General features: G+C 32.5%; 1 protein-coding gene across 1 annotated transcript in view; it reads right to left on the bottom strand.

Moving 5' to 3' along the window:
- The window catches only part of SLC6A18 (solute carrier family 6 member 18), a 58791-nt gene that overhangs the window by 17050 nt on the left and 28905 nt on the right, over window positions 1-12836 (bottom strand). Inside the window, 1 exon segment of the mRNA XM_051969805.1 lies at window positions 10010-10120. Coding sequence (XP_051825765.1) covers window positions 10010-10120 — 111 coding nt within the window.

The raw sequence follows: 12836 nt of genomic DNA, 5'->3' as shown, positions 1-12836 counted from the left end.
TAATCCTAACTGTGAGGTGTGAATGAGATGAAATCGACTATAAAAGTGAAATTGATAGCAGAGTGAATCAAAAACCAGAATCTTATAAGAAACACACTTGAAGCAAGGAGACATACAGAGAATACTACTAAATAAATATGCACCAAGGGATCCAGCACCCAAATTCTTGAAGGAGAAGTTAAATGAGTTAAAGGAAGAATTGGACCATAAAACTACAGAAGTGGGGAACCTCAAGTGTCCCATCTCAGAACTTGATAAATTCAAACCAAAAAAACAACTAAAGAGGAAAATAGAATAAATATTAGAAAAGTTAGACAAAACAAATCTCTGGAGAAAATTGAATGGGAACAGAATGAATATACTTTTTCCTCAGAGCATATGGCAACTACACAAAAACTGATCATATAATAGAACATAAAACCTTCAAAATCAAATGTTGAAAGGCAGAAATATTAAATGTATTTTTTGGATCATAATGAAATAAAAATTCTATTCAACAAAGGACACTGGAGAGATAGATAAAAATTAATTGGAAACTACATAAATTAACTCTAAAGAATAAATGGGCAAAAAAACAAATCATAGAAAGAATCAATAATTTCATTAGAGAATGATAACAATGAGACAATACCCCAAAATTTATGGGATGCAGTCAAAGCAGTAGTTAGGGAAAATATTATTTCTCTAAATTCTTGAATAAACAAAATAGAAAAAGAACAAATCAATGAATTTAGCATGCAACTAAGAAAACTAGAAAAAGACAAATTTTGAATCCTCAATTAAACACCAAATTGAAAACAAAAATCCAATGAGAGATTAATTAGATTGAAAGTTTTTTAGAAAATCTATTGAGTTAATAAATAAAACTAGAATCTGATTTTGTGAGGGGGAAACAATAAGGTAGACAAACGATTGCTTATTTTAATTTTTAAAAAAGAAAAAAGACATCTCCAGTATCAAAAATGAAAAGGGTGAAATCAACAACAATAAAGAAAAAATTAAAGAAATCATTAGGAAATATTTTGCCCAATTGTGTGTCAGCAAATCTGATAATCTGAGAGAAATATTGATGAATATTTTTTCAATGGTATTTATTTTTCCAAATACATATAGTTTTCAACATTTATTTTTGCAAAACTTTGCATTCTAAATTTTTCTCCCTCCTTTCTTACCTTTCCTTTCCCCAAAACAGCAAGTATTCTGATATAGGTTAAATATGTGAAATCTTTTAAAACATATTTCCTTATCTGTCATGTTGTGTGAGAAAAATTAAACCAAAAGAAAAAAAAAACACAAAAAAGAAAATAAACAAATATAAAGATAAAAATACTATGCTTCAATCCATATTCACTCTCCATAATTCTCTCTCTGGATGTTATTGGTATTTTCCATCCCAAGATTATTGAAATTGCCTTGGATCACTTTATTGTTGAGAAGAGTCAAGTCCATTACAGTTGATTATCACATATCTTGTTACTGTGTACAATATTCTTTTGGTTCTATTCACTTCACTCAAAATCAGTTCATGTAGATCTTTCCAATTTTTTTATGAACTTATCCTGCTCATTATTTCTTATAGAACAATAATATTCCATTACCTTTATATACCATAACTTCTTCAGCCATTCCCCAACTGAGGAGCAGCCTCTTAATTTCCAGTTCTTTACCACTACAGGGAGCTGTTACAAAAAAATTTTGCACATGTAATTCTTTTCGCCTTTTTTATGATCTTTTGGAATACAGACCCAATACTGAGATTATTGGATCAAAGGATATGCATAGTTTTATAGATCTTTAATTCCAAATTGTTCTCAAGACTTATTGGATCATTTCACAACTCTATCAACATTGCATTAGTGTCCCAATTTCTTCACACCCCCTCCAACTTTCTTCATTATCTTTTTTTGTCATCTTAACCAAACTGTAAACAAGGCTGTAATTTCTTCATCTGAAAATTGTTTGTTCATATACTTTGACTATTTATCAATTGAGGAATGATTTGTATTCTTTTAAATTTTAGTCAGTTCTCTATATATTTTAAAAATAAGTATTTTATTTGATGAATATTTATGAAAATATAAATTACCCAGATTAACAAATAAGGAAATAGAATGCCTAAATAATCCCATTTTAGAAAAAGAAATTAAACAAACCATTAATGGACTGCCTAAGAAAAAATCCCCAGCACCAGATGAGTTTGTGAATTATACCAAACATTCAAAGAGCAATTAATTCCAATACTATATAAACTATTTGGAAAAATAGGTGAAGGAGTCCTACCAAACTCCACTTAAGACACAAATATGCTGTTAATACCTAAACCAGAAAGAGCCAAAACAGAGAAAGAAAATTATAGACCAGTGAATATTGATCCAGAAATTTTGAACCAATTATTATCAAGGCAATTTTACAGCAATATATCACAAGGATTATATACTTTGATCAAGTGGGAATTATACCAAGAATTTCAATTGTTTTGGCTCAAAATTGGCTCAAAATTAGGAAAACTAACAACATAATTCACCATATCAATAACAAAACCAAAAGAAATCATATTATTATTCCAATGGTTGTTGAAAAAGATTTTGACAAAATACAGCATCCATTATTATTAAAAACAATAGTTAACATATTAATAAAGGGAGTGTTTCTTAAAACAATAAAAAGTATCTCTCTAAAACATAAGCAAGCCTTATCTGTAATAGGAGTAAATTAGAGACCTTCCCATCAAGATCATGAAGCAAGAATGCTCATTATCATCACTATTATTCAGTATAGTAATAGAAATGTTATCTGTAGCAATAAGAGAAGAAAACAATTGAAGGAATTAGAATAGGCAATGAGAAAACAAAACTATCACTCTTTGCAGATAATATGATGGTATACTTAACAACTTTAACAAAGTTGTAGAATATAAGATAAACCTACATAAACAATCAGCACAGTAAGGAACAGAAAAAGAAATCCAATTTAAAATACCTGTAAACAATATAAAATATTTGGGAGTCTACCTGTGAGGACCAATCCAAGAACTATATCAACACAATTACAAAAGATTTTTCACAAAATAAAATCAGATATAAACAATTAGAAAAATTTATCATGGTAGGCTGAACTAAGATTTAAAAAATGATAATTCTGCCTAAACTAATTTACTTAATGCCATGCCCATCAAACTGCCAAAATTTTTTGATCTTGAAAAAATAACAACAAAATTCATCTGGAAGAACAAAAATTCAAGAATATCAAGGGAATTAATGACAAAAAAAAAAGAAGGTGGCTTAGCAATACCATATCTCAAACTTTATTATAGAGCAGTAATCATCAAAACTATCTGATACTAGTTAAGAAATTACTAGTTAAGAAATAGAGTAGTGAATCAGTGAAATAAATTAGGTACATAAGGCACATACACAATGACCATAGTAATTTAATGTTTGATAAACCCAAAGACCATTGTAACCTACTGGTCATTTGATAAATCCAAAGATCCCAGGCTTTGGGATATGAATTCACTATTCAATGAAAACCGGAAAACAGGAAAATAGTAGAACATTAGATATAGACTAATATCTCACAATATATACTAAGATAAGGCCAAAATGGGTGCATGATTTAAACATTAAGGGTGACATCATAATCAAATTAGAAGATCCAGAAGTAATCTACCTGTCAGATCCATGGGGAAAGGAAGAATTCATGACCAAATAAGACAGAGAGCATTATAAAATAATTTTGATAATATTAAAATAAAAAGCTTAAACTACACACAAAACCAATACAACAAAAAATGAAAACAAAATTAGAAGGAAATCAGAAAACTGGGTAATGTTTATAGCAAATGTCTCTCATAAAGGCCTCATTTCTTTGTTTAATTTTACTATTTTTTAATTACAGCTTTTTATTTTCAAAACATATGCACAGATAATTTTTTGACATTGATCCTCGCAAAACCTTGAATTTCAATTGTTTTCTTCCTTACCCCCACTCCCTCCCCTAGATGGCAAGTAATCCAATATATGTTAAACATATTTAAAATATGGTAAATCCAATATATGTATACATATTTACACAATTATCATGCTGCACAAGAAAAATCAGATCAAAAAGGGAAAAAATGAGAAAGAAAACAAAATGAAAGCAAACAACAAGAGTGAAGATACTATGCTGTAATCCACACTCAGTTCCCACAGTCCTCTTTCTGGGTGTAGATGGTCTCTTCATCACAAGATCATTGGAACTGGCCTCAATCATCTCATTGTTGGAAAGAGACACGTTCATCAGAACTGATCATTTATAATATTAATGTTGTTGTATACAACGATCTCCTGATTCTGCTCATTTCACTTAGCATCAGTTCATGTAAGTCTTTCCAGCTTCTCTGAAATCATCCTGCTAGTCATTTCTTACAGAACAATAATATTCTATAATATTCACATACCATAACTTATTCAGGCATTCCCCAACTGATGTGTATCCGCGCTGTTTTCAGTTTCTTGCCACTACAAAAAAGGCTGCCACAAATATTTTTGCACATGTGGGTCCCTTTTTCTCCTTTAAGATCTCTTTGGGATATAAGCCTAATAGAAACACTGCTGGATCAAAGGGTGTGCAAGTTTGATAGCCCTTTTGGCATAGTTCCAAGTTGCTCTCCAGAATGGTTGGATCAGTTCACAATTCCACCAACAATGTATCAGTGTTCTAGTTTTCCCATATCCCCTCCAACATTCATCATTATCTTTTCCTGTCATCTTAGCCAATCTGAAAGTGTGTAGTGGTACCTCAGCATTATCTTAATTTGAATTTCTCTGATCAATAGTAATTTAAAACACCTTTTCATGTGACTAGAAATGGTTTCAATTTCTTCATTTGAAAGTTGTCTTTTCATATCCTTTGACCATTTATCAATTGGAGAATGGCTTGAATTCTTATAAATTTGAATCAATTCTCTACATATTTTAGAAATGAAGCCTTTATCAGAACCCTTGAATGTAAACATTTTCCCCCAGTTTATTGCTTCCCTTCTTATCTTTTTTGCATTGGTTTTTTTTGTACAAAATCTTTTTTAACTTAATATAATCAAAATTAACTTTTTTTTGTTTAATAAGAATCTCTAGTTCTTCTTTGGTCACAATTTCCTTCCTCCTCCATAGATCTGAGAGGTTAACTGTCCTTTGTTCTTCTAATTTGTTTATATTATTACTCTTTATGTTTAGATCATGAACCCATTTCAACCTTATCTTGGTATATAATGTTAGGTGTGGGTCAAATGCCTAGTTTCTGCCATATTAATTTCTAATTTCCCCAGCAGTTTTTGTCAAATAGTGAGTTCTTGTCCCAAAAGTTGGAGTGTTTGGGTTTGTCAAACACTAGATTGCTGTAGTTATTGGATATTTTATCCTGTGAACCTAATTTATTCCACTGATCAACTACTCTGTTTCTTAGCCAGTACCAAGTAGTTTTAATGACTGCTGCTTTATAATATAGTTTTAGGTCTAGCAGAGCTAGACCACCTTCATTTGTATTTTTTTCATTAATTCCCTTGAAATTCTTTTTTTTCTTTTTTTTTAATATTTTATTTTATTTTATTTAATAATAACTTTATATTGACAGAATCCATGCCAGGGTACTATTTTTTACAACATTATCCCTTGCACTCATTTCTGTTCTGATTTTTCCCCTCCCTCCCTCCACCCCCTCCCCTAGATGGCAAGCAGTCCTATATATGTTAGATATGTTGCAGTATATCCTAGATACAATATATGTTTGCAGAACCAAACAGTTCTCTTGTTGCACCGGGAGAACTGGATTCAGAAGGTAAAAATAACCCAGGAAGAAAAACAAAAATGCAGATAGTTCGCATTCGTTTCCCAGTGTTCTTTCTTTGGGTGTAGCTGCTTCTCTCCATCATTTATCAATTGAAACTGTTAGGTCTCTTTGTCAAAGAAATCCACTTCCATCAGAATACATCCTCATACAATATCGTTGTCGAAGTATATAATGATCTCCTGGTTCTGCTCATTTCACTCAGCATCAGTTCATGTAGGTCTCTCCAAGCCTCTCTGTATTCATCCTGCTGGTCATTTCTTACAGAACAATAATATTCCATAACATTCATATACCACAATTTACCCAGCCATTCTCCAATTGATGGGCATCCATTCATTTTCCAGTTTCTAGCCACTACAAACAGGGCTGCCACAAACATTTTGGCACATACAGGTCCCTTTCCCTTCTTTAGTATCTCTTTGGGGTATAAGCCCAGTAGTAGCACTGCTGGATCAAAGGGTATGCACAATTTGATAATTTTTTGGGCATAATTCTAGATTGCTCTCCAGAATGGTTGGATTCGTTCACAACTCCACCAACAATGCATCAGTGTCCCAGTTGTCCTGCATCCCCTCCAATATTCATCATTATTTTTTCCTGTCATCTTAGCCAATCTGACAGGTGTGTAGTGGTATCTCAGAGTTGTCTTAATTTGCATTTCTCTGATCAATAATGATTTGGAACACTCTTTCATATGAGTGGTAATAGTTTCAATTTCATCATCTGAAAATTGTCTGTTCATATCCTTTAACCATTTATCAATTGGAGAATGGCTTGATTTCTTACAAATTAGAGTCAGTTCTCTATATATTTTGGAAATGAGGCCTTTATCAGAGCCTTTAACTGTGAAGATGTTTTCCCAGTTTGTTGCTTCCCTTCTAATCTTGTTTGCATTAGTTTTGTTTGTACAAAGGCTTTTTAATTTGATAAAATCAAAATTTTCTATTTTGTGATCAGTAATGGACTCTAGTTCATCTTTGGTCACAAATTTCTTTCTCCTCCACAAGTCTGAGAGATAAACTATCCTATGTTCCTCTAATTTATTTATATTCTTGTTCTTTATGCCTAGGTCATGGACCCATTTTGATCTTATCTTGGTATATGGTGTTAAGTGTGGGTCCATGTTCCCTTGAAATTCTTGACCTGTATGAGAGGTAAACTATCCTATGTTCCTCTAATTTATTTATAATCTCATTCTTTATGTCTAGATCATGAACTCATTTTGAACTTATCTTGGTATACAGTGTTAGGTGTGGGTCAATGCCTAGTTTCTGCCATATTAGTTTCCAATTTTCCCAGCAGTTTTTGTCAAATAATGAATTCTTATCCCAAAAGCTAGATCTTTGGGTTTGTCAAACATTAGATTGTTATAGTCATTGACTTTTTTGTTCTGTGAACCTAACCTATTTCACTGATCAATGACTCTATTTCTTAGCCAATATCAAATGGTTTTGATGACTGCTGCTTTCTAATATACTTTTAGATCTAGTACAGCTAGGCCACCTTTATTTGCTTTTCTTTTCATTAATTCCCTTGAAATTCTTGACTTTTTGTTCTTCCAGATGAATTTTATTGTTTTTTTTCTAGATTTGTAAAGTAATTTCCTGGGTGTTCGGCACTGAATAAGTAGATTAATTTAGGTAGTATTGTCATTTTTATTATATTCAGCCAGCCTACACATGAACACTTGATATTTTTCTAATTGATTAGATCTGACTTTATTGGTGTGGAAAATGTTTTGTAGTTGTGTTCAAATAGTTCCTTACTTTTAAAGGCCTTATTTCTTAAGTATATAGAGAACTGAATCAAATTTATAAAAATTCAAGTCATTTCCCAAATAATAAATGGTCAAACAATATGAACAAGCAGTTTTCAGATGAAGAAATCAAAGCTTTCTATCGATATATGCAGAAGTGTTCTAAATAACTTTTGATTAGAGAAGTGACAATTAAAATAACTCTAAGTTACCACCTCACAACTATCAGATTGACCAAGATGATGAAAAAAAGGAAAATGATAAATGTTGGAAAGGATGTGGGAAAATTGGGACACAAATGCATTCTTAGTAGAATTATTATAGATTTTTTTTAGGTCAGTAAAATAGTTTCTTGGGATTTTGATTGGTATAGCACTAAATAAATAGATTAGTTTAGGTAGTGCATTGTGAACTGATCTAACTATTCTGGAGAGCAAGTTGGAACTATGCCCAATGGGCTATCAAACTGTGCATACCTTTTGATCCAGCAATGTCTCTGCTGGGTTTGTAACCCAAAGAGATCATGAGAAAGGGAAAAGGACCAATACATGCAAAAATGTTTGTAAAAGTCCTTTTTGTAGAGGCAAGGAACTGAAAAAGTGAGTGGATGCCCATCATTTGGAGAATGGCTGAATAAGTTATGATATACATATCATATATTATACATATACATATATTATATATCATAACTATCAGAAAGGCCTGAAGAGACTTGCATAAGATGAAGTAAATAAAACCAAGAGAACATTGTACACAGCAAAAACAAGATTATGTGACGATCAACTGTGACGGGCTTGGCTCTTTTCAACAGTGAGGTGATTCAGGTTAATTCCAATAGACTTGTGATGAAGAGAGCCATCTACAACCAGAAGGACTGTGGGGACTGAATGTAAATAATAACATATTGTTTTCACTTTTTTGTTGTTTTTGCTTGCTTTTTTTTTCTTTCTCAATTGTTTTCTGTTTTTATCTGATTTTTCTGGTGCAGAATGATAAATGTGGAAATATGTATAGAAGAACTGCACAAGTTTAACATGTACTGGATTGTTTGCTGTTTAGGGGAAGGAGTAGGGAGAAGGGAGGGAAAACATTTGGAGCATAAAGTTTTGCAAAGATAAATGTTGAAAACTACCTTTGCATGTATTTTGAAAATAAAAAGCTATTATTTAAAAAAAAATCTGATGGACTCTGAGTGCAGATCAAAACATTCTTTTTTCACTTCATTCTTTTTTGTGTTTTTGTTTTCCTTTTGATTTGTTCCTTTTTCACAACTGTGACTAAGATGGAAATGTTTTACACAATTTAACATATATAACCTATGTGAAATTGCCTAGCCTTTTAGAAAAAAGGGAGAGGAAGAAGGGAGGGAGGAAAATTTGGACCTCAGAATCTTGTAAAAATGAATGCTAAAGGGGCAGCTAGATGGTATAGTGAATAGAGTACTGACCATGACGTCAGGAGGACCTGAGTTCAAATGTGGCCTCAGACACTTAACACTTACTAGCTATGTGACCTGGACAATTTATTGATCCCTAATTGCTTCACAAAAAAACAAAAAAACAAAAAAAAAAAAAAAAAACCCACACCTAAAAATGAATGCTACAATTGTCTTAACATGTAATTGGTAAAACAAAACAAAATAATATTTAAAAAATAAAAGGCAGTCTGGGGAAGGCTGGATATGGTGTCAGAAGTTCAAATCTGTTCTCTGCCATTTACTACCAGTGTAACATCCTTGGCTTTTAAAAAAAGGTTTTGAAATAGATGAGCTTTATGGTTCCTTCTAGCCCTAAAGGTAGGATCCTAAGCTCTTTCTGAGGATATTTAGTAACCAAAAGGTCTCAGTGGGAGAAACTTAGAGAAAAATTAATATATTTTGAAAGAGGGCTAACATTATTAGGTTACCTCATACATTTGTTCACCTAGTAGGTAGTCAATTATAACACCATTGTGAGATATTCAGACCTTTGAGAATAGGTTCTCTTTGATAACTTTTTTTTCATTATTATAACTTTTTATTTACAAAACATATGCATGGGTAATTTTTCAATATTGACCCTTGCAAAACCTTCTGTTCCCACTTTTCCCCTCCTTTCCCCTACCCCCTCCTCTAGATGCAGGTAGTTCATACATGTTAAACATGTTAAAGTATATGTTAAAGACAATATATGTGTACATATTTATAGTTGTCTTGCTGCACATCTCTTTGATAACTTTGCAAAGTAAAACTAGAGTTGAGTTCTTCTGGCATAAGACAGATCCCTGTATCAGCAACTTTAATTCATTCTTTCAACAAAATTTATCTTGTACTGACATAGAATTGTGGTAGTTTTTTTAGGGGGTGCTTTTTTAAACTGATATTTCCAAATTGACCAGTGGTTTAGGCCCTTTTATGCAGACTCAATGAGACCTACCTGTACTTACATTAGGTGTAAAGAGGTAAATTAATCCTTCAGTAGCTCCAGGAAGAGTGAGTCCTCGGATGAGGAAGATGGTCAAGACCAAATAAGGAAAGAGGGCAGTAAAATAAATGGCCTGCACAAGAGAATGAAGAAATAGTGAATGGTTGATGAACCAAGGAACATTTTCTTTATGTATTATTTGGATCATTGTTAAGATCTTTAGAAGACCCTAAGATACCCCAGGTGAAGACATTACCATGGCCTACTCTACCCTTACATCTTCCACAAGAGAATCACTAAAGGGAGTTTTCTAGAAAGATTTTGGAGAAATAAATAGCTAGGACCAACACATCTTCTTGTAGGATTATAATTTTAACTAATTACAATGAATAATTAGTTAATCCTTGAGGATTAATTAGGAAATTGGACAGTGTTAGATTCTGTATATCCTGTGTGTACCAATTTGAATTAATAAATATTTGTTAATTGCCTATGTGAAAAGTACTAGATGAGAATGGTGATACAAACCCTCAGAGAGCTTATATTTTAGTGAAATGGGGACCATATTCAACAACTTGACTCCAAATAAGTGCACTACAAAGGTAAATTAAGGAGGAAGAGAGAATTAATAAGTGGGGAGATGGGGGAAGACTTTGGGAAAAAGGTAGCAACTGAGCTAGGTCTTGGGGAAAAATAAGGATTCTACCTACTAAGAGGTAGAGGTGAAAAGTCAGGCACTTATGCAATGAATGGATATGAGAACAAAAGGTAGCATGTTTTAAAAACAGTTACTAGTATAGTTTAGCTGGAACATAAGGTTTGCAAAGAAAAGAGGTATAGAGAAAAATTGGAAAGGTTGGCAGTAGCCAGATTGTAGGGAGCCTGAAATACCAAACTGATGACACTGTACTTTATCTTAAGAGCAATGGGGAGTTACTGAAAGTTTTTGAGTGATATGGTTAGGACTAAGTCTTTTGAAAATAAATTTATCACCTGTTTGGAGAAATGACTGGAGAAGGGACAGATTGGAAGAATAGAAACCAATTGAGGATTAAGGTAAGATAGTAGTACAGATGAGAGATGATGAAAGCCTAAAGTAGAATAATAGCTTCATCAGAAAAGAGGAGATAATACTGAGACATACTATGGAGAGAGAATTGCTTTATAAAATTCTATATGTAGAATTACTAATATTTGTCACTGACTGGATATGGCACATGAGGAAGGGAAAAGAGTTAATAATGATACAGAGATTATGAATCTGGGTGATTGGGAGGATGATGATGGTACTCTAAATGGAATAAGAAGTCTAGGAGAGAGAAGAGAGGAATTTAGAGAGGAAGATGATGAATCCTGTTTTAGACATTTGAGTTTGAGATGTTGATGAAACTTCCATGAAAAGACATCCAAAATGATTGGATAATATACAAGGCAAGACATGAGGAGAGAAAAAGATTAAGAATATAGCTAGATATATAGATTGGGATTTGCTTATAATGATAATTTTATATATAAATGATAATTGCCTAAGCCTGTTATGTTTTTAAAGAATGTAATGGAAGGGCAGAAGAGCACTCCTGTCTCCTTGAGAGATCATGGAAGTTGATTAGATCAAAGGAGAGAAGAGAGAGAGAAGAAGTCTAAGAATGGAGAAGGGGAGGAGTGTGATTATGGGGTAGGGAGTTTGGAGGCAAGAGATAGATGTTGATTTAGCCAAAGAAACTGGAAACAAATAATCAAACAGAAGGAGGAGAAACAGAAAAAAGAGTTGTTACAGAAGAGAAGATGATATCAGAAAGGTCGAAGAGAATGAGAATATAGAAAAAAAGTCATTGAATTTAGCAGTTAAGATATTATATAATAATATATAGGATGTCCCAATAGTCTTGGTGCAGTTATAAGCTTTTAAAATAATCTTATTAATTAATAATTTAAAAATATTAAAACCAATAAAAATTTGTAAAGCTTATTAAAAACTTAAAATTATACCAAGGCTTTTGGAATATACTGTATTTAAAGTTGATAGGGACCTCAGAAGTCATATAATCCAACATCTTCAGTTTAGAGATGAAGAAAATGAGGGAGAAATTAAATAACTTATCTAAAGTAATACAGTAGCAGATCCAGAATTCAAACCTACATTCTCTGACTTCAAATCTACATACTCTTCCCATAGCTTCTCATTGGCAGCCTTGGAGAGAACAAACTTAGTAGAGTGATGAGGTCACAAGTTATTTTGCAATGGGTTAAAAAGTGAGCAATTCAATAAAACTATGGAGATAGCTAGTGTAGCTGACTGAATCTGGGAATTTAACATTGAAAGGAAGGTGAAATATGAAGCAACATCTTGACAGTATAATAGAGTCAAGTGAAGATTTGCTAAGAATGAGTAGACAAAAGTATTTTTGTGAAGAGTGGGAAAGTTAACCAGCAGATAGGGAGGGACTGAAGACAAAGTGAATAATTGATAGGATAAGCTTTAGAAAACTCAAAAGGAAATAGGATCAAAAGCAAAAGGAGAAGATGCATCTCTTTTACATTTTGGGAGGAAGGAGGGTGAAATTGTAAATGGTTTTGAAATATGGAATAGAGGAGATAGGGAGCTTATGCAAGATAGTCCTGGTTTTGTCAGGAAAATAGGAGAATATCTGTAAGACGGGTATTATGTGGAAGTTATTATTGTTGTTGTTGTTGATGATGATGATGATGATGATCCTTTGATCTTAAGAGAACCAAAGGAAGCCATTAAGAGCTTGGAGGGGGAAATACAATGTTGGAAAGAGCCACTAAGGAGAATCAATAAAGTTAAAATAAGAAGACAGCCATATAGTAGTAAAAGCCCAGTTGAA

This window comes from Antechinus flavipes, chromosome 1, assembly GCF_016432865.1.
Source record: "Antechinus flavipes isolate AdamAnt ecotype Samford, QLD, Australia chromosome 1, AdamAnt_v2, whole genome shotgun sequence".
Taxonomy (NCBI): domain Eukaryota; kingdom Metazoa; phylum Chordata; class Mammalia; order Dasyuromorphia; family Dasyuridae; genus Antechinus; species Antechinus flavipes.
This window is presented reverse-complemented; position numbering and strand designations above follow the sequence as displayed.